Here is a 23,814-nt window from a genome sequence, read left to right on the forward strand (position 1 = left end):
ACACCAGCTTAAAAATTGTGACCTTAATAGCAAAAATGTTGTGAGACTTTGTGCAGATAGATGTGCTGCACAAAATAAAAATACAATGATTGGAATGTGTTCTAAATGGCTACTCACTGAAGCACCTCTAACTATTAACAAAGTGGAAATTACATTTCCTATGGTTGGGCATTCATTTCTCCCTCCCAATCGTATATTTGCAGTAGTCAAAAAAGAAACAAGGAAGGAGGTGGTGATTGTAGATCCTGAAGAATATCAAGATGATATTGGCAAACCTGGACAGTTTTTAACCTTGGAAGTGAATATGTGCCTCTTCAAGACTGGAAGAAAGAAGCAGACAGAATTTTAAGTCCTCCTGCAAACTGGCATTTCAAGTTCAATTCCTGTACAAGATTTATTTTAAGACAATCTGCATTGAAAGAACAGGTAACACTGCAAGGCGAGGTTAACTATAGAACTGACACCATTGTTCCAAAGGTAGTAACAAGAAAAAACAAAAGAATTTCAATAATTGATCCTGATATTCTAAACCTTGGAGTGCCTTTGAACGCACTTAAGGCAAAAGATGTGACCAAACGTTTTGAGAAGCACTTTGGGCCTGATTGGCAAGCGCTACCTACATTGAACTTTTATGTGGAGATTATAAATTCAAGAAATGCCATTGAAGAAGAAGAAGAAGAAGAAGAAGAAGAAGAAGAAGACGAAGAAGAAGAAGAAAAGAAGAAGAAGATTATTTATCTGGAGCAAGAGGAATGTGACAATATTGTGTAAAATCTGTATGAACTTAAAAAGTATAACATATTTTCAAATTTATACTGCTGTTATTTTAAAGAATGTGCATAATAATAATTTATGTCTGGTTTTTATTTCCTACATAAAGTTAAAATGTTTTCCTTTTTGACTCTTTTTTTTTTATGCTTAGAAATAATTGTCTTACTTTCAAAAGCCTCCAAATACACTTTTCAGTTTCAAAATCAGTTAAGTGCTAATTTAACCTTAAGAATTTGTTAGTTTCAATGAAGAGGCAATCCTGTAATTTGTTTGAATGTATCTAATGATAGTAAAATACTTGATAAAAGCATTGTTTATATCCCAAGAATGTTTATTCATATGTAAACAGTTTTTCCATTTTCCCATAAATTTTGTTCTATGGACTTGGAAGGCTTTGATTCTAAGCACCTCATTTATAAAATGAGTGTGTAACCCTTTATTTCTTGAATGGATACTTCAGTTTGTTAGGTTAGTCACCATGGGATGACCCTTTTGCTGTTACGTTATGTAGTTAACAAAAGGAATAAAATGATAAAAGATACAGAATTATGAACAAAAAATATGAGCCAAGAGGACAAAAGTTGCAACTTTTAGGCTAGAACCTAAACATGCCTTATGTAGACTCAATATTCTCAATTCAGACAGCTACACAATTACAAATTAACTCTTGATAAGGATTCAACACATAGATTTCTCCATTCCCCTTTCTCTGCCTTCCTTGACGATGGAGCCAATTTGTAGTTCTGAAAGATTGAATGTCTCATATTTATGCTATGGTGCAAATAGCTAGAAACCTAGCTATAGTTCAATTCAGTAATGTTGTTGAGATATTTGACCATATTGTATTGTATTATATTTATTAACATTCTTTGGTATTCATAGAATATGGAACAAATCAAAAAACTTAATACTACTATAAAGTCTTATCGAATATTTAAATACTTATATAGTCACAATCATGCCATGGTATGAAAGAAAAATTTCACAACCTCGAGCGGGATTCGAACCTGCGACTTCCTGTACTCCGGTCAGGCACTCTACCAACTGAGCTATCGAGTTCGTTTCACGCCAAAGGCTTGAAATTCTCCTCTCATACTGGTGACTCTGTTATAGAGTACTGTCCATAGCGTCTGATCTAGTCAGCACTGCTTATGGGTGGAAAGAAACATTGTAAATGTAAACATCATCTTACGATGTTGGATGACGTATATACGTCCGTTTACATTTATAAAGTCTTAATTTATAGTTACAGTCTTGTTGAAATATATACAGAAGAGGTTTACAATATAGTCTACTAGTACAACACAAAGTTTTAGTATCAATTTCGTTGAATGTCATGAATTCACCTACAGAATAGAAGACATGAGAAATTAGGTACTTCTTTAATTTGACCCTAAATAATCTTATGTTTTGAGTTTCATTTTTATATCGATAGGGAGGCTATTAAAAATTTTTACTGCCATATAATGCACTCCTTTTTGATAGCATGATAGACTTGCCGATGGAGTATGAAAGTCATTTCTTTGACGCATATTTATGCTATTAACTGTTGAATTAGTTACAAAGTTTTCACACTTACATATGAGGAAGATTATTAATGAAAAAATATACTGACATGCCATGGGCATTATTTGTAGGTTTTTTTTAATAGTCTTACACGATTCCCTAGATTGGGCACCTATTATTATTCTAATTACTCTTTTTTGTAGTAGGAATATACTTCTATTATCTGTGGTATTTCCCCAGAATATTATTCCAAAACTCATTACCGAGTGGAAGTATGCAAAGTATATTGTTTTTAAAGTATTGATATTTACTATCTTTTGCATAGATCTAATAGCAAAACATGCTGAATTTAGTTTGGGGGTAATTTCTTTAATATGGTTTTTCCAATTTAACACATTATCGATTTTTAAGCCATGAAATTTGGTTGTTGTTGTTTCTAATAGGGACCTATTGTTAATTATTATGCTTTAAATTTGCGAGGTTGAATTTGGACAAGACTTAAATTGAATTATGTTAGTTTTATTATAATTTAATACTAATTTATTGACTGAGAACCAGTCACATATTTTGAAGAGAATTTCCTCTGTTGAAGATTGAAATGTGTTGGAGTTATTGGCTGTAATTACTATACTTGTGTCATCTGCAAATAATATGGGATGACCTACATCTTTTATTAGGGGGGCAAGATCGTTTATGAACACTAGAAAAAGTAGGGGACCTAATATTGATTCTTGAGGAATTCCATTATTAATAGTTCCCCATATCGAGGTAGATTTCATAGTTGTATTGATTTTTACTTTCTGTTTCCTATCTGTGAGATATGAGTGAAACCATTGGTTTGCAATGCTTTTAATTCCATAATAATCTAATTTCTCTAGCAGCATTTTATGATTTATACAGTCAAGTGCTTTGGATAAATCACAGAAAATCCCTCCAACTTGTAATTTTTTATTAACTGTCTCCAGAATTTTATCAGTTAAATTAAATGTTACATTTTCTGTGCCTTTATTTTTCCTAAATCCAAACTGTTTTGGGACTAAAATGTTGTATCTTTCTAGATGATGATATAATCTTTTATACATTACTTTTAAAGTGATATATTTAATAAGTTGCTGCACAACATTTTAAAAGTATTCACGCAATTTAAAAAAGATATCTAGACTTTGAGAAACTAGTTGCCAAACACAAAGAATATTGTAACATCTATAAATATATTACTAAACTTGTATAAAAGTATTGTAATTTGATGTACATGTATATTTCAATCATTTAGTATTACTGCGAAGTAATGGTGCCATGCTGCTAATAAAATTAAAAAAAAAAAAAAAAAACATTCTATACTGACTAGAAATAACTGTCATTGCTTGTACTTTATTGGGATCTTCCGTCTTACTCTTTTTTTTTTTTTGTGTCTTCTGTACAGGACATGTTGGAAATGTGGAAAGAAGTTCATAAAGGAAAGTGGTTGTAACAAAATGACATGTACTTGTGGCGCATTAATGTGCTACATTTGTCGTCAACCTGTGAAGGACTACTCCCATTTCAACGGACAGGGAGGAGACTCTTTTCACAAGTAAGTATTATAAGTATTTTTTTCTACCTTATGGTAAAGACAGTTTAAAATTTACTTAAGATTAATTTTCTAAAGTAAATAATTAGAGTTGACATAGATTATTGTTTAAAGCTATTCAGGATACTGTAACTTTTGATTCAACAATAATGTTACTTTTATTTACAACAACCACACACCCGTCAACAATGGGTATTCTACTCAACACTGCAACACAGTAGTCGTTATTGCACTCCACAGACGACAATGACTATTCACATTTATTATTGAGAACAACAACAATGTACTCCTAATTTCAACTAATGTTCACAAAGTACTATTTACAAAATAAAACTGTCAGTTCTCAGTTCACAGTCCGTTCGCCTTGGCTAGTTCTTCTAGCTCACTCACTCAAGTTCACAGTATATCGAATCCTAGGCCTTCCAGATACAGTTTACTGCACTTCGAACCCAAGACTTTCAGATACAGTTCACTGCACGTCGAAGGCTGGCTTCCTTGCTCACTCGCTGTTGATTCACAAACTGACTAGACAGACTCGAAAGATGTTTGCTTTTATTTATTAAGTCACACATTCTCGAATGTAGTGCTTCGCGTAGCTTCTACGAAACGCCGAGAGGATTGCACTTCTAGAGATTTCTGCTTTCTCCACTCAGTTGCAGTCTCTTTTCTTCCCCCTCCCTGCTGCGGCCCAGCGCCCGCCGAAGCTTGTGTCCCCTCTCCCCATGCTCCTCCTTTCTCCTGCTGGATGCGTGCGAAACTCCCCGACGCGGTCAGGCACGACTAGAATGTTCGGCCTGCCGCCACAACACATTGTTTTAAGATGTAATTTCATCCTTCTTTAAATGGTTCATGTTCGCTTTCTTGTGACAAATCCGTATTCTACATAAACATAAGTGGAATGTTGAATCTCCTTTCTATCTGTTTTTTTTTTATTATTATGAGCTTATGTACACTGTAGAACATATAGGTGTACTAGTATGATTCACCTGTATACAGTATATTAAGCTGAATGTTAAGGTCACCATATCAACTTTTATTCTTCATCATTATAATACAAAGTTTTCATGAATCTCTAGTAGATTAGGTAAAGCTGTTTCCAGTAGAGATTAACCTAAGACCAAGCACATGAGAGTTGAGAGTATGAGCAGAGTGGGAAACATTGTGATCAATTCTTTTGCATTCAGAGTGAGAAACTTCAGTTTCTGCAGTTATAATTTTAGGAAAAGAAGTACTTTGAACATTTAAAATACAAAATACATGCATTTTATATAGTTAAGTTACAAGTACAAACTACTTCTAACTTAATATACTGCCCAGCTCTGAGAGTGAGACAGTTCTATACATATATGTATATAGCAGTGTTAACAGTATTCATAAACTGTTGTCGAAAATGGCCGTCATGTTATTTAAATATGTGCTCCTGCATACATGACTTGAATGTCTTAAAAATGCAGGCAGTATGCTATTGATGATACTAAGGAGAAGAGTTCAGCTGGCACCGTGGATCGTGTTCCGATATAGCTCAGATAGAACCTCAGTGTGTAGAGCTGAGTGGTCCCGGGTTCGATTCCCGGTGCCAGAACGAATTTTTCTCAAATTAGTAAGACAGTTCTGTTTGTAAAAAAGATAGCAGATAGACAGGGGAAGGTCGAGTAGCATGTTTATTTTCTACTACTTCAAAAAATATCAGTCTTCTTCAGTATCAGTGCATCTAGATTCAGTAGCATGTTTCATCCAGGGTTTCATCCTCTCATAGGAAGGAAAGTGGAAACACTGTTTTAAATAATTATGATTATTCCATTGGATTTGTACCTATCATTCCATTTTCGAAATATGACACAAAGAACCATACTTTGAATTAGAAGTTACTTTTATAACAAAACTCTTCAGAGCTTAGTCATTAGTATAGTCCTGTCAGTCAGTCCCATCTGTGACCTCAACATTTTTCTCTGAGTTCTATTGCTTAAAAACATATACACATTATGTAAAAACTATCTGGATTGCTTGTCATTCAATTTACTCCATACTAACACCATGTCTAAATGAGAGAAGACGTAATATTTTCACAGAGAGTATTACACTTAATAGTGATGCGTAAATAAACATTATCATATGCAGACTATTGGCGAACTTTATTTACTACATCGGAAGACAGAGTTGTCAGAGGTACGTATTCATCTTGGGCTTCGTGCACAGTGTGCTCACAGTACTTTTTTTTTAAGAAAACGATTTTCTGATCCCCGCCAACCACGTGTTAGAGTCTATAATATACATGGGCCAACACACATCACGTGAAAGTTGAGGGTAAGAGAGAGAAGGATTTATGTATGAGAAAGAAAGTAAATAGAGAAGAGAAGGTCTGATGGCATGTTTGTTTTGTATCATTTTCAAAACCTTGAGTGCTCCTTCAGACATGGATGAAATACATACCATGACAACTCCGCTAAACATCAGTAGTGCTGACGTTTTTAAAAGCTATGATTATGGGAGTTTATAGAAATGACACTGAATGAGTGAAAGAAAAGTTGACTGTTTTAAATAACTATATCATTTCAGTGGTTCTGTACCATTCCCATCTTCAGAACATGATGACAAAGAACCAGACTGTACTAGAATTTGAATTTATAACGAAACAGGTCAAGAACATGTAAAAGTTATGACTGTCTGACTTATACAAAGTGGAAGTAATGTTGTTGTTGTTGTTGTTGTTTTCTAATGCCAGGCATTTGACAATAAAGTCATTTGACCTCTTGCACTCCAATATTTTTCAAAGATATTGTCATGGTTAGACACTGACTCACAGATTTTGAGATGTTCTGAATCCATTTCTTGATTTGAGTTGCACAATGGACAGTTAGGAGACTGATATATTCCAATTCTATGCAGATGCTTGGCCAAACAGTCATGGCCTGTTGCCAATCTAAATGCAGCTACAGACGATTTGTGTGGTAAATCGGGAATCAACTGTGGATTATGATGCAGAGAGTTCCATTTTTTCCCTTGTGATTGTGTTATCAAATTTTGTTTAAATGGCAAGTTGTAGCCGATTTAAGTGAACACCATATTTTAATGTTTTGGTGGCTACTTCATTCACACACAACCCCCAGAATGTCTGGAGGACCACACCTACTGTTGGTCGACAGGTCCACTGGACCTAGTTGGGAGATCTTGTTGATCACCAACTTTCCCTCCTTAAGCCACTGGAGGACGATTTTAGTGCCATAGCAGGTCAGCACTAGGAACAGAAAAGTAGGAAGGGTAGGAAGGAAAGTGAAATGAACCCCTATGCCTCAAATGCTCTAATACTGTCGGGGTCGAAGAAAGTAAGAGTTCAGTCAGAGGACTGGATAGGAAAGGGTAAAGAGAGAATTAGATATTGAATAGAGGAAAATTATACCAAATTCAGTCATTAACTCATCAAGCTGACCAGTGCTAATTGATGAGTAGCCCCTCCCTTTAGTTCAGCTTGTAAAATTATGCTTACTAACAGCTGCACCACGGGAAGGTAGGGATGGGACATTGGGTATTTGTCCAGGTTGGTTCCTTAAAGCCTTCAATGGGAAGGATTAATGGCTCTCCCCCCTGTATTCGACAAATACCATTTTGCAACCAGTGGAAGTAATGTAAGTGTGCAGAATTTAGCAACTTATTCCTTGGTTAGAGTACAACAAAAAATTCTAATACTGTATTGTCCAAAGTGAATACTTTTCTCAAAAATAAATAATTTTTTCCTAAATGTTAACATTGATTAATAAGTACATCTGTATGATTTTGATTTTTACTCTGATCACTAGAGAAACTAATAAGAAATTATTTATCCCCTTGCAACAATAAAGTGAACAATTTTCTTGCAAATTGAATAAAAAATTAACATATATCGTAACTTCACACTAAAAGAAAGTCTTGCAACTCTGCTCCAGTGACAGTGACCTGACCAAGGATGTAACCAAACTTCATCTGCATGTCACTATCGTTGAATGTCTGAGCAGAGTTTACTTAGGAATGGAATGCTACAATTCAGACCTGAGCTCAGTTCGTTTGTGTTCTTAGAGCAAACAGGAATATGTGGACAGCTGATTAGTGTGCTAGCCATGGTGGCTAGAGTGCTGGACTTGGGCAAGCTTGTGATCTGGGTAACCCGGGTTTTCTCCAGAAGCTCCAGTTCCCCTGAGGCATCCTAACAAAACTTCATCATTGTCTTATCTCATCATGAGTGTAGAATAGACTAGCCTCCTATGGCACATTCTGGGCAACGATTCTTTCGTTAAATTGGTCTACATAATTGGCGTCATATAGGTGAATGACAAGGGCGACCGGTTAGCTCATTTGGTAGAGCAGCTAGCTACGGACTGGAAGGTACTGGGTTCGATCCTAGGTGGTGACAGGATTTTTTCTTGTTGCCAAACTTTCAGAACGGCCCCGAGGTTCACTCAGCCTCCTATAAAATTGAATACTGGGTCTTTTCCGGTGGTAAAAGGCAGTCAGAGCGTGGTGCTGACCACACCACCTCATTCTAGTGCCGAGGTCATGGAAAGCATGGGGCTCCACCTCCATGCCCCCCAAGTGCCTTCATGGCATGTTACGGGGATACCTTTACCTTTTTTTTTAATAGGTGAATGACGAACACTCAAGTACCCACCATTAGTAAAAAAAAAAAAAAAAAAGAACCATTGGGAGTGGAAGTTGACCTAATTTTCGAACCAGTGCAATTTCTTCTTTTCTTACGAAATTATTTAGTGGGTGTATATTAAAATATGCCAAAAGTTTCAAACTACAAATATATCATTATTTCAATTTATGGAGAATCACATTGTAATTCTCATGACACTTGATGACAATGTAAAGAAAGATTTCCAGGTAGAAATATTCCAAATACAGAGGCATTTATTTAAGTTTTTTTAGCATATCTGTGACACAGGAAGTGTAATATATGGTTTTCGTAATTTTGCTAATTATCGATCTGATGAAATTTTCAACACGGAGAAAGATATGTTTAATTTGGTAGAACAAAATACGGGGTGTAGTAGCTATGCTACTAGCCGTGAGGTTGGAGTGTCGCATTAGACTGTTCTAAGAACATTAAAGAACAGTTATTATGGCCATATCACATCTAGCATTTATAGTGTCTATTGTCACATGACTTTCATCCACGTGTGTTGTTCTGTGAGTGACTATACCAGTTATAACAAGTTTTACTTCTGACACAAATATTATAAATTATGTTAGATGACATGCATAATGGTTGGCTACTGTGTTCCACCCTCTGGCAATAATCATACTCAAACTCATTAGGATTTCTGACATCATCATTATAATATATTATAATGAAATAGACTGACTGTACTTTGTTTCCATTTATCTTAACATTATACTTGTTAATTAATTTCATTCATTATACCTAATTTAGCCAATATCACTTGTTTTATTTATTATGCTAATACTATTCAGAATAAATATGGAATCTACTTGGTTTCTTGATTTCAGGTAATTTAAGATTCAAGACTATTTAAATTAATTACTAAAAAAAACTATTCTTCATTTATTAAAATTAGAGACACGGTATATGAGGGGCAGTCAAATGAAAATGGGTCACTATGCATATATCCATGGCAGGTAAGTTGGTACCACTGGAATTTGATTGCTCAACTGACATGTAGTAGTGACTCACAAAAGCACAGTTACAACCTCTGCTTACACTCTAGTCGTTCGTTTATTGTGCTGGAAGTGAGGTTAGATTTGCGTGTGTTCAACATCACTAATGGAAGCAGGTAAAGAAGAACAGCGAGATGTAGTGCGATTTTTTTACTGCTGAAGCAGTAGGAGGACGAGAAAACCATCATCGCATGTCTGGTGTTTACGGCGAACACAGCATGTTATGTTCGCATGTACTGGAATGGCACAAAAGATTCCGAGAGGGACACATGTCACTGCAAGATGATGCTCTCCCAGGACAGACTCATCGTGTCATCACTCCTGCTGTTATTGCTGACGTTGATGGTCTTATATGGGGAAATCGACGGATCACTGTGGAGGAACTTCGTCGTTTGGTGGGAATAAATCATGGTTCTATACACGTCATTGCGACAAAACTCCTTCATTACTGAAAAATCTGCATGCAATTGGTTCCACATCAGTTGATGGAGAAACAAAAAACAAACAGAATGGCTGCTTCACTGGATCACTTGCAATGATATCAAGAGGAAGAGTATGCATTTTTGTCCCATATTGTCACTGGGGACGAATTGTAGTGTCACAATTTTGAATCAGAGATCAAATGGCAGATCCGACAATGGATTCTCCTCACCAAAAAAGTCCAAAGCAATACACACAATTTCCGGTAAAGTCATGTTGGCATTCTTCGATTGTAGGGGTCTTCTGCTTGTCGAATTTCTCGAGCATAGGGCCACAACCAATGCACAGCGTTATGAAGAAACTTTCCAGAAACTGAGATGCCCCATTAAGTCAAAATGCCCTGAAAAGCTATCAAACGGCATTATCCTTCTTCATGATAATGCTTGCTCACATAGTGCCAATTCCGTGAGGAATATGATTCAGAGATTTGGTTGGGAAATGCTTCAACACCCCCTCTACAGCCCAGATCTCTCCTCATGCAATTTTCACATTTTTGGAGAGTTGAAGAAAAACTTTTGTGGACTTCGTCTTGCATCAGACGAAGATGTGTGTGAATGGGTAAAGAACTGGTTTGGTAGACAGCCCTCAAGCTTTTTCAAGAATGGGTTTGATCATCTTGTCTTGCAGTGGAATAAATGTATAAACAGTTTGGAGATTACTTTTGAGGTAATAAATGTTCTATTATACTTTTTGGCATCTGACCTGTTTTCAGTTGATCACCCCTCATATTACTTACATAAAATACTGAAGTTCCCTTCATTCTTGTGTCTGCCAACTGATGTCATAATTTCTTTCGAACTCGATTGAAATATCTTTAGCAATTCGTGACTAGATGCCGAAAAGCTTAATATCACAGTATAGGTATTGATACAGTGTGGAAACTTGGCCATATTTCCTGCCATGTGGACATGTGCACGCATACAGCTAGTGATCCAAGTAACACTATAAATAACATATAAGTAACACTACTGGAAAAGTCCACACCTGTGGAGTAACGGTCAGCACGTCTGGCCGCGAAACCAGGTGGCCTGGGTTCGAATCCCAGTCGGGACAAGTTACATGGTTGAGGTTTTTTCTGGGGTTTTCCCTCAACCCAATACGAGCAAGTGCTGGGTAACTTTCAGTGCTGGACCCCGGACTCATTTCACCGGCATTATCACCTTCATTTCATTCAGACGCTAAATAACCTAGATGTTGATACAGTGTCGTAAAATAAGCCAATAAAATAAAAATAAATAAACTACTGGAAAAGTCAGCTGTTTATAATTATTATGTTATGTAGACGTGAAAGATTTATTAGATCCTGGAAGTGTATAAATGAAAGTTTTTAGTAGGTCCTCTCACCGACTATTTATAACCCATTTTTTAATCTGAAATCATTACAACACAATTTTACATAAACATTAAACAAAGTGAAAAGATAAAAACCCGAAACATATAGATTGATACGATTATTTGTACTGTTTAGTATGCAGCAACTTTTTAGTGCTTTTAATTGCAGACATTTGTCGTTTGGATTGACTACACTTTTCTGTATTCCATGTTGCAGATGTCCTTTGTACAGCACCAATGATGCAGTTCATGTGGATGCTGTTAGAAAAGAAGCACAGAAGGTCAAGAAAGAACTTGAGTCAAAGAACCCAGACTTGAAACTGAAACACGATCCAACAAAAATGTTACCTGCAGCAAATGGACAGAATGAACCAGATTTCCCTCACCAGATCCCTCTCCCTCTTCATAATGTTTTTCCTCGACTTCACCACCACCATCACCATCACCACCATCACCCTAATCGTCATCGACGTCGTCGTATTCCTGACCCATATCACATCCTTGTAGGACCTGTTGGTGATGTGCATGAAATTGAAATGGCAGTCAGAGTTTTAGCAGGACGAGTTGAAATGCCTTTCGGCATGAATAATCCAGATAGACAGGAAGCTCAACGTCGTCAACCTCATCCTCACCCTCACCCTCACCCTAACCCTCACCCTCACCCTCACCCTCACCCTCACCCTCACCCTCACCCTCACCCTCACGCTCATGCTCATGCTCATGCTCATGCTCAACCTCAACCTCAACCTCAGCCTCAGCCTCAACCTCAACCTCAACCTCAACCTGTGAATTTAGCCCATTATGTACCACCTCGTGTCACTCCTGAGAACTTTCCCTATGAAGAACAGGTGATGAATGTGTTGCAATTGGAAGCAAATCTTGAAGCCCAAAATCTTGGTGACAATCTTGAAAATGCTCTAAGACTAGCACCTTTTTTTATTCGCCAGCTACGAGAACAGCAGCCACCACTCCCACCTCAGCCACCTGAAGATAATGGACAAATTCCAGCACTGCCACCACAACAACAACCACCGCCACCTCCACAAGACATTCCTGTTATAGGACCTGTTCTGGCACCACAACTGCCAGACACACCTCCTCCAATTGCCCCCACACCATGAATGCTCATGTGATCGTTTCTGTACTCATATTTTCCATGTTGGTTAATATAAAGACAAAGCGGTATAACTGATCCTAAAATTTACCCCATTATGTAACTTCATTTAATAAAAATAACATGACTTACAAATAATAGAGTAGGTAACAGAACAGTTGAAAATTGTACACATGTACAGCCTCATATATAATACACTTATAAAAAAGTTGTTATTCTTGTTGTTCAATGGTGATGAGACTTAAGTAGCTTTCGCCATTTTTTCTCTTGCTTTCCAATAGAGACCTACACTTATAAAAAAGTAATGAACAATGAACTTAAAAATACTATCACAATTTTTAAACAACTCAAATTCCTAACAAATGAAGTACTACAGATGTAGCACTTGACTTTAAACAGAAATCACTTAAGAGATGAAGTTTGATTAGTGTGAATGGATGTAGTGAAGTGTTGTGTTAGAGTTACGAGGTAGAAGGACACACGTGGGTCAGCCGAGAATTATAAAAGAGAAAATTATTTTTTTTCCTGTGCAATTCACTGCATCCAGCCAAGTGCCTTTTTGTAATCATTCAAAGCATATATTTGTTTGTTTTATTTGTTTTTCATTGACATCAAATTTGTGCTTTCAAACCATTTGCCTTCTGGCATCTCAATATAAATGTGTGAAATTTTTCCCATCTCTGGTTAAACTATCAAATATTGACAAGTGATCCTTGTTCATAGTAGAATTGTGCATCTGTCTAAATCCAAAATTCCTTATTTGTATAATGCTCAGGAATACAATCGTGTTCTAATTTGATTACTGCAACTACTGCTTTTCTTTGTGTAGTGTAATTCACAACATTTTGTAATTGATGTTCATATGATATGTTCGATAGCTGGTAATCGTACTTTCCCATCTCTTCTGAGTCTTATTATCCTCCCTCAGTTGGTATGCAGTATCATTTCCTTGGAAAGCCTTTGTGTTATGGGAGTACATACAGTTACTATGGGAAAAGTCATGTATGATAAAATACAATTTCATGTTTCACTTTATTTCTCTGTTTATATACTTTGCAACAACAAATTCGCATATTAGACAGTTAAATTGTAAAGAAAGTATTGTGCTGTAAATTTGATGCCAACTTGTTATATCATAAAATATGTTCAGCTTATTCTCTTCATATATATTTTACATTTACCATCATATACATAAAAATTTTGAATTGTACTAAGAAATGTTACCAATACAGAGGTATCGTAGTTTGTGAAGTGTTCACACTTGTGACATATTCCATGTATTGTATCGAATATCTTCTGTTTTATGTTTACTTAAATTCTATAACAAAAAAAAAAAATATATATATATATGGACAGGAAAAGAAATGAAGATGTCTTGAACTAGGTCCAAATGATACCTGTTCTGGATCACATACATCAATATCAAAGCAATTGGCTCCAACATGTAAATCGAATGTTAAACAATAGAATACCAAAAACAATCCTGAATTATAATCTAATAGGAAAAAGGTCCTCAAAAACGATGTAAAGAAAACTTTGGTAGACCATAATAGTTCTTTAAAGGACTACAACCTGTAAGGATGATGATGTATAACAATTACATAGTCCCTTAAGTAACAGTTTATTAAAAATTCTACTCCAATATTGTTTATGTTGGCAACTTCACATTGTCCTCTATAATCTCTTACACTCCTAATTAGACTTGGGTATGTGTTCATATTCTAATTTATCTCATTTAAGATTTATGTTGCTGATCTGAATTTTCTTATAGACGTATATTCTACAAGATCCAGATACTAAGTGCATGAATGCATTGGAAGAGAGGCATGGAAACCTATTTTTATACACAGGTGCTGATCTTGAAGTTGTAACTTCGTATTTTGTATGTATGTATATAATATAGTATTTAATCACTTGAAGACTTCATATGTAGAAATAGTCACAAATGAACACTTTGTGTGCTTCAAGTTGCATAATGATAAAGCCCTTCAGATGGGACCAGTAAAGTTTATTGACACTAATGTGACTATATAAACTTTGCTCAAAAACTAATTACCACATTTCACTGTGATAATTGATGTGTGATGCTAACTTACATGTGTGTACTGTATCTAGATATGAATATTCTGAAATATATGACAAACTGTCTTTCATTTATCAATAAACTTTTTTTTTTTTTTCAATTATTTCTTTTTAATGCTGCATGGAAGATCGTGGATTTGAATCCCACGTAACATATTGGTGTTTGTTGCATTGTGATGTCCTCTGTTTTAGTTGAAGATATAACATTGAATTGATCCCTCATCACAAAGGCCCTGTTATGTCCCACCTCCCACGGAAAAATTAACTTTCCCTTCTTTTCTGCCTCCCCCCCAGATAGGCTATGGTTAAACTCTGCACACACATTTTACTATATTATTAAGATTTTTGTATCCCTGAAAAAATCTAGACTTCTTCTTTTGAGCTGTGTTAAGCCTCACACGCTAACCATGATATGGGATTCCAATAAATTGAGATAACATGATATAGGCAATACACAAATGTCAATACTGTAAACAGGATTTTAACCAACGACTATACTTAACATACATAAGGAGATTAGAAGCAAAGGGGTACGAGTGACGTTTCTAAAAAAATTAGTGAAGTGCATCCTGGGTAAACTAAAGCATATACAGTTTTAGTGATAAAGGGATATATATTTTAACCACATTACATATTAACATTTAAAATTAAAACATCATGGATTTTACGGAAACTGATAACTTTCGATCACATTTTCTCTAAAGTAACTAAGGTGCACTTACACTCCTTTGCTTCTGCATGTTTTTTTTTTTAGTTTGGATTTAGACATTCGACTAACTTATAACTATTCTTTATATAATGCTGGTAGGAAAGAAGTAAAACTGTACCAAAGATACGTGTTGGTTTTGATATGTTCCTGTTAATACAGGTCATTCCACGTCAATTCATCCACATCATGTCACTCACCGTTTCCAATTTTGCCGAGACATTGCATGTCTGTTATGTTCCTCATTGAATGGATCCCTTTAAAATTTTACCGAAATCTATGAGTTTATTGAGCAGAAAATTCAATTTTTGTGATAAATGGTAGTTGCTGTTCAGCAGTTGAAAATATTACAAATAACACCACAGTTTCCAATAAAGTCATTCGATTTTCATGAAACTTACAGTATAACTAAGTTTAATATTGAAGTTATAAAAAGCTAAGCTTCAAATTATTGCGCTTTTTTTTACATTGTTTTGCATTTATTGCAAATTTTTTTTTTTAAAGGGCCATTCCTTAAAAAAGCCCGAAAATTGTGTACTATAATGGACATAGAGTACTATATCTATAGACAAATATTTATAATTGAGAAATGTCAGTTTACGTTTTGGCAGAAAAATATACAAGTGTAGCCACAACATATTTCAGAACTTGAACCAAAGTGTAACTTTTTACAATTGATACCATTTTTCTTTTAGTTGTATTGCATTTCCAGTGGTGTGGAAGAGAAGGCTTGATGGTTTTAACTCCACCAGAGTAAATAAATAAATATAAATTTGGCTTCAGCTATCTTGTGAGAATCTTGGCGTAAAGTATAGGTCTTTCCTGTGTCAATGTTGACATAAACTTGGCACAAAATTGGAGAAAATGGAACTTCAGAGCTGTCATGGCAGGTCAATAAAATGATAGCAAGGCTGCATGTGAATGCATGAATTTATATGTAACATCCCCTCCTTCACTATTCACTTTTTAATAATACCTACATACCACAGAGAAACACACAAGCAACATAACATTTGGACTTGAAATTTGGACTTACAATAAGTTTAAATATGTCAAATATCACACTATGGTTTTTGCATTTTGAAACTGTCCTTTAAGAGATCATTTCGGATTTGTAACCATTTTCTTTTTTGTTATAAAAAACTTATTTCCTTGAGATTCTCCTTACAAAAGTTGTGATGCAGTGATTATTTTTTCCTTAAAAGGTCTTTGTAAACTGGCTTTGGTAACCATATTTTTTAAAGTACCTCCAATTCCATCACAAGGCAATTTACCATGATGACTAGTAGCAAAGAATGACCATTTGCATTTTACACCAAAATGTGCTTCATGGTGACACTCATTAATGAAATTTTTACGATTCTTGTACTCAGCAGCACAACCAGCTGAGGAGTATTCTATAAATTTCATATATGTTAGAGAAAGCTCTGTTTTCAAGAGATTTATTACAATCTTTTGAGTTTGATATAGTAAAGGTACATCATGGTCCATGTCATTAGAAATAAGGCACAAACTTTTTGAATGAAATCTTCCTTCCATCTTTCCTATAAAATATCACTACAGCATGACGTGTGCAACTACCTGTGTTCCAGTGACACCCTTGGGCCTCATCGTGAATGATAAAACTTTGGTTTTCACTAAAATCCAATAATATCACAACAAATTCATTATCAAAGCTCTCTTTCAACATTTTCAAGTAAGAAGACTGTGGTTTTGCTATAAATGAATGTGGAATGAGTTTCTCAATTTTCTGTATTAATAGATCACAAAATTCTGAGAAATTGCTTACTTCAATAACCATATTTTCTCTGCTGTTGCTACTCATTTTCTGTATTGGATTGGTTCGTCAAGATCAAAGTCGCCTGGGAATTGTTGTTGAATATGTCCTCTTTGAGGAAACAAATGCTAGAGCACCTTTCACAAAGATGTACAGTAGCATGCAATCTCTGCTATTTATATCACAAGTTATTAGTTTAATCAGATCATGGAAACTTTCATTCTGGTGGATTGTACAAACACATACAGCATGTGTACCTGATGATTCTGCAGGCACACACTCTTTAGGTCTGAAGATTCCAAATGTAGAGAAACCTCTCTTGTTTTGATGGAATGCTGTCTTGAAAGACAACTCTGACAGCTTAAAACCAAGCTTTTATTTTTTTTGTAAACATTTTTACCGCTATACTGGAGAATTAGCACGGTCACTTTGAACCGTGCCGTTACGTTTACCACCAAATTTAAGTAAATACACAATGTCACCAACATAAGAACATGACGTTGGTGTGTGGCGTAGTTGGCGGGAGAAATTTTTTCTCTCTCTGCCTACCGCCTTCGTTCTGAACATTATTGAGAGATAGCACCACTGTTAGCGACAATGTGTATTTGCGTAAATATTGCGAGTAAATTATGACGAGTGCCTTAGATGAGAGGCTCGGGACAGAAACAGTTTTGCTGTAGCGCATGCGCGGACCTCTCATGCAGTGGGAGCGTGATCCTTACTTGAATTTATTTTTGCGTGTACTTGCAGATTAAATGATTGAGATCCCTTCTTGCTCCGGTTACAGGCCTTGCATTTACGAAGGTTATGTTATGTTAGGTTAGCTTAGATTAGCTTAGCTTAGGTTAGGTTAACTTAGGTTAGGTTAGATTAGCTTTGGTTAGGTTAGATTAGTTTTGGTTAGGTTAGCTTAGCTTTGGTTAGATTAGGTTAGGTTAGGTTATGTTAGCTTTGGTTAGGTTAGGTTAGCTTTGGTTAGGTTAGGTTAGCTTTGGTTAGGTTAGGTTAGCTTAGGTTAGGTTAGCTTTGGTTAGGTTAGCTTGATTTGATTCGTCCATGTAGTAGTTAAAATTATATAATATGACAGTTTTTGATTCGTAATATTGTTAAAAAATAATAGGCCTATAATGAAAGCGGTGAATAATTTCATGGTCCTTAAATTTTTTTTCGTAAAAGGCTAGGTATTTTTCTATAGGCCAGAAATAAAACAGCAACGCCGTCATAATTACGTACTTTACGCTTTGGCGAACATTAACCGGAAATTTACTTTCCGTCATTTTAATTGTATTCCGTGAAACACACCTTTTTTCCTGTTAATTTCCTTGTGATAACCTAGTTTATTATCTTATTACATCTTCATTTTCTTTTAATGCATTCAAAAAACCGCCGTTGTACTACATAAAACCTTGAACTTGACTAATGGAGTGAATTATTTAAGAATATAGTCGCGAATTTGACTACCACCATTTCGATTATATTTTGTTTGATATGGCTCGGTACGGCCCGGTGACTAGTGGCCAGCGAGTAGAGTCGACTATCGATATTGGTCTGCCGTGCATATTATCCAGTTGTTCCTTTTTACTTATGCCTACTTTAACTTTCTTTGCGCATTCTCTTGAATTTTCATCATCCAAATAAAAATTAATCACTACTTCAGTTTTCTTTTCTGATAGCTTTCCCCATTCCTTAGTTTAGGCAATATTAGAATACCTTTCTCAGTCACTATGTGCTTGACGTACCATGTACTCAGAAACTTCAAACATTTCACTGACTTCGTTTCTAGGTCAAGACAGTGGTACAAGTGTAAGTAGTTGGACTTTTTTTTTTTACGGAGGTTTACAAGTTTCATTTTCTCTTTAATTTTTTCCATTAACTTATAAAAATGCCTCTCTTTCTCTTCTATCTTCTTATGAGTTGCTAATTCAGTATCATAAACTTTACTAATTTTGATTGAAGTGCATCTGCTGCTGATTCAAACTTTCACTTAGCTGACAAGAAATTGAATTAAATTTTATAGGTGATATGCCTAAATGAACTGAACTGGAGTTCAACCTGTCTCGTGATTTTGGTATCAATTCTGTAGACTCACTAACTTCTTCACCAAAAGAGAAAGGAGAAGAAGCTGTTTTTTGAGTCGTGAGTGTGCTGCGAATTTTACTAGTGTATTTCCTACAAGTTGGACAGAGCTTCTCCCTAGGTCACAACTAGTCCACTGTTTGCTTCTTCCATTGTTATTGCATGTAAGGCTAATTTAATAGGACACTTGTGAATTTTGAAAATGTCACAGCAATATCTTTTATGGAGTGAAAATCGGCGTAGATATTTGTATGTTTTGAACAAATAAAAATATCACCTAGAGGTAGCGGCTGTAGATGATTACACCAAAATATAAGTTCCTCCTCTTCTTGTGTCACTGCATTCAATGTTTTCAAACTACCATTGCATTCTTCCTCAAGAAAGCTTCTCAGTATACATGGGCAACTGCTACTTTTCATTTTATTTACCTAGAAGTCAACAAATAGATTATAATGTATTCAATTGACTTGTGATTGTGAATTTAATTACAAGAAAAACTGATCATAATATGTTGTAAAATGTAGGTTTTTAGATTACATACTTACAAAGTTACTGTATTAATTTTCACTTCATACATAAGCCCTGTCATCTGACATGTAAAACAAATGTCAGAGGTGAAGTGACAATCCTTCCAACTGCTTGAATACCTTCAATGAGGCCTGTTCTGTAAGAATGGCACATACCCATAAAGTGCATTTTGAGACAATGACCTGCAAAGGTGTTGTGTTGGCAGTACGCATTTCAAACACAATTTTGATTTAGTTCCTTGTATTTTATAAATTCATTGTTTGTTAATATGCTAGTATGTATATATTACATTTGTAAACCTATTGATATTTTGGTACAATAGCAGTACAGTAGGTACGACCTATGTGCCATTTTTTCCAAAGATACTTCTATATGCTTTAAATAAACTTGAGTGATAAAAACGAAAGATGAAACTAATTACAAAATAATTTCAAATATAAAAAATTAACATAATACAGTTTTCACAATCTCATTGTATTTCAATGAATAGTATAGCAATAATAATAATAATAATAATAATAATAATAATAACACTAACTCATTAATCAACTTATTTTACAAAACTGTTACTTTCTATGCATAGGCATAGTATTACTTTGTTTTTCTATACATTATGAAATTCTTCGAGGACAAATTCGTCCTCTTCGTTTAAGTACTTAAATAGAGATCTTATGTCGCCACCTTGGCTTGACTGATTGTTGGGAATGGAACAATCGTAGGTTTAATATCATTATACCTATTTCTATTCAGTCTGATGAAATAGTTGGAGAGAATCCATAAGGAGTTGTAATTTTCGGAGCACAGAAAAGTACCATCCATTTTGTATTTCACTATAATGTACTTCATAATCGTAAATTTGCGTCTAGGAGATGGAGTCTTCATGAAATAGGGTGTTAAAGCTGTATCCCTTTCTTTTATAATTGTATGAGCCATTACAACGTCAGAGTTACTAGAATGTTTTCTGCATCTTGCTAAAGCTTTCAATCATGGTTTTGCAGTTCCAATGGTTTCTTTCTTTTTCATAACAGATCTCACGAGTTCAAAGGTTCTGTCACATTATGTAAATGACTGCAAACAGAAAACATATGGATTATTTCAACCTGATATACCTTGGCAAACCAAGCAGAAAACTTCAGAAATGTCGAATTTCTATTTTGTCCTCCTGTGGCATCAGACATTATTATGACAGTTTGCACATTAGGAATTTTTTAAAAATTTGTTAAGGCAGTCATACAAAAATGTCACTGAATTTGCATTCTTTTTTGCTTGAGTTTCCATGAAACAATAGATGTAGGCATTTCCACGAAACAATAATAAAAAAGAATTACTCCAAGCATCTTCCATTATTTAATAATAATTACAATATAAGTGTTTAAATTGTTACACATAAAACACTATCACCAATAAGCACATACTCTATAGGCCTCAATCTGTAAATGATAGAACCAACTGCACAACAGCATACGGACAGAATGATATACTATGAGCAGTGAGCGGCCAATGCACATGGGATGCAAGATCCTAACCCCTAGTGTCATTGTATAAACAGCTCTGCTGTCCCATTGTTGCATAGTCAAGACATGAAAAGTGGTTGGTATATTCCTGTGAACTTGAGCAGTCAATTAATGCAATCTTTGGAAAAAAAGGCACATAGGCCTATGTGTCCCTGTTCCGGAACTCGCCTCAATTATGCCTTAAAAAAAAACCTATCATATCCTTATTAGTCCACAATTATTCCCTAGAAGTTTCATGGCATTTGAAGGTGTGGCAGTGTGGAAAAAATTGATGAATTTAATTAAAATGTATATACAGATGCTGACTGAATAAAATCTTAACTCAAATTATGTTACATTTCTAAATCATAAGAGGAACATGAAATGTTTATCTGAAAACTAGACAATACCATATTTTGTGTGTTAATATATAACAATTTTCATATCTACACCTAAACTTCCAATAGCCATTACTTTGGAACCAATGTGCAAAATCCATAAAAATTTTGTGAAGTGTCATTAGGTATGCTTGTAGGGCAATTTATTCAGTAAGTTTTTTTGAAATTCCGTGACATAGGATGACATTTTCTGGATGAACTGAAGTTGAATGACCCACATACAATTACTTATGTACTGGTATGAGAATTTGAAAGAATGTTGAGAATACAGAACATTTAAGCAAATATGGTTTTTTTCAGCCAAAAATGTATGAAATAGACATTGACATGCAATTTCAATGTTATAAAATAGTATATTTTATATAGCATGGAAAGTATGAAACTATGATTTTTTATTCTAATACATCGATATCTATGAGTGATTGTAATTGTAGCGGATGCATGAAATGAGTTATTATCGTTTTTGAGTTTGAGAATTTGTTACCAAAATTCATTATTTAGCCTATTGCAATATAACGATTGATTATTTTATCAATAAATTTATTCATTCATTTTGTTCGCTTCCTCTAAAAAATTACAAATGATTTTAATTTGGAAGAACATTTTTCATTTCCGGTGCTCATTATTTAAACTAGTAATTAACTCCTTTGATATATACAGTACTGCTATGTATAAGAATAATCATATTGTAAGTTTTCTGTTATATATATAATGTTTGCTATTCTTTTGTCACATTTTTTTATATGATGACCACTTTGGCTTTATTCGTGACTAGTTGAACTTGGTTGTAGTGTCAATGAAGGGACTAAAAAAGATGATATCGTAATAAATAAGTGTTGCTATAATAAATAAAATTCAAAGAGAAAATACATTCACAATATGACGTGTTTAGCTGCCACAGTGGTCTAGTGGTTAGAGCGCTGGACTTACAATTCTATGGACCCAGATTCAATCCTCGATGTAACCCCAATTTAAAACTTGTGTTAGCAAGCCTGCAGTTCAGGTAATACGGGTTTTCTCCCCCTGTGGCATCCCAACAAATCTTCATATCATCTCATCTCATCAAAGGGTTGCCAACCTTCCCGTATTCACGAGATCTCCCATATTTAGTCTAATTTTTAACAGTCTCCCAACTCCCGTATTTCTCTTCTCTTCAAGCCTTTATCTCCCTTATTTTTGCGTAAAGGAAAAAATTTATTTGAAACATTTAATTTTTACGTGGTTGAAGGTGATTTATATGATGGATTCTGTTGTTCCAGAGATGCTCTGAAATTTGCATCTCTGTAGAAGGTAATACTTGCCAGAAATAGTTTCAGGACTCGCTAGTTTAAAATCAGACAATGTTAGAGTTACAAATTAAGACAAATATAGTGTGTGCGTGCACCCACTTCACTTTATGTGATCTGGGTTCCGAATACTGCGGATAGATGGCAGAATTGTGACCCATTTTCACGTTGCACACCACTTCGGCGGGCCACGTTATAAATTAAGACACATAGTGAGATGTGTTGTAAGCATACCAGGCAGCAAAGCTCATGCAAAGTGTGTTTTCTCTTATGAGCAGTAAGTGAACGGATGTTCAAAACAGGAGCGCGACACATCTTATCAAATCAGAACTGCAAATCACAGTCAACTTAAACTACTCATGTAGGAAATTCTTACAATTTGTTTGGAACTATTACTCGAGGCAAATGTCTCAAAATACTCTTAATTTAAGCCTAACTGCCAAAATGTAGATTAAAGTTGTTTTTAGTACTGCTAACTGAATTGAATAATTTATAAATTTTCTATGTGAAATATTGTAGACTACTTAGTTTCCCGTATTTTCTTCAGAAATAGTTGGCAGCCCTAAGCACAGACCAACCTTCTATAACACATTTTGGGCAAATGACTCTTATCTGTAAATTGGCTTAATATGGGTGGATTATGAACAGTCATGTACCCACCATTAGTTAAAAAAAAAAGATACCTATTTTGAACATTACTATAATGTAATTTATAATTTTATATAGCCCTATAGTACTCCAAATTTTTAATACTCTGCACAGTTATTTATAAAAAATACTATACTAGATCACAGAAAATATTGAAATACGGAGTAAAATACTATAATATAATTATAGTTTGGCACATGCTTGAATAGGATATGTTTATAGGTCCCATCAATAGCAACAGTGTTCTACATCTTGTCACTAACTACAGTGTTGTCACATTGTTATATCCCACCGTCCCAATAACATAACTTGATTACTACAGAGTAGGGGAGAGGTTATGTTCATTGTCAGCTTTTGAGTACAATTGACAAATCAGGATATGTAATTCGCGCACA

The 23,814-nt window shown here is 34.9% G+C and overlaps 1 protein-coding gene across 1 annotated transcript in view; it reads left to right on the plus strand.

Moving 5' to 3' along the window:
• LOC138692634 (uncharacterized) overlaps nucleotides 1–14,603 on the plus strand; it is a 94,448-nt gene extending 79,845 nt beyond the window's left edge. Inside the window, exons 8-9 of the mRNA XM_069815702.1 lie at nucleotides 3,701–3,850; nucleotides 11,529–14,603. Of these exons, the coding sequence (XP_069671803.1) occupies nucleotides 3,701–3,850; nucleotides 11,529–12,432 (1,054 nt within the window). The 3' untranslated portion in view covers nucleotides 12,433–14,603. The remainder of the gene's footprint in view (nucleotides 1–3,700; nucleotides 3,851–11,528) is intronic.
• Nucleotides 14,604–23,814: the final 9,211 nt, after the last annotated feature.

This window comes from Periplaneta americana, chromosome 17 (genome assembly GCF_040183065.1).
Source record: "Periplaneta americana isolate PAMFEO1 chromosome 17, P.americana_PAMFEO1_priV1, whole genome shotgun sequence".
NCBI classification, from domain to species: domain Eukaryota; kingdom Metazoa; phylum Arthropoda; class Insecta; order Blattodea; family Blattidae; genus Periplaneta; species Periplaneta americana.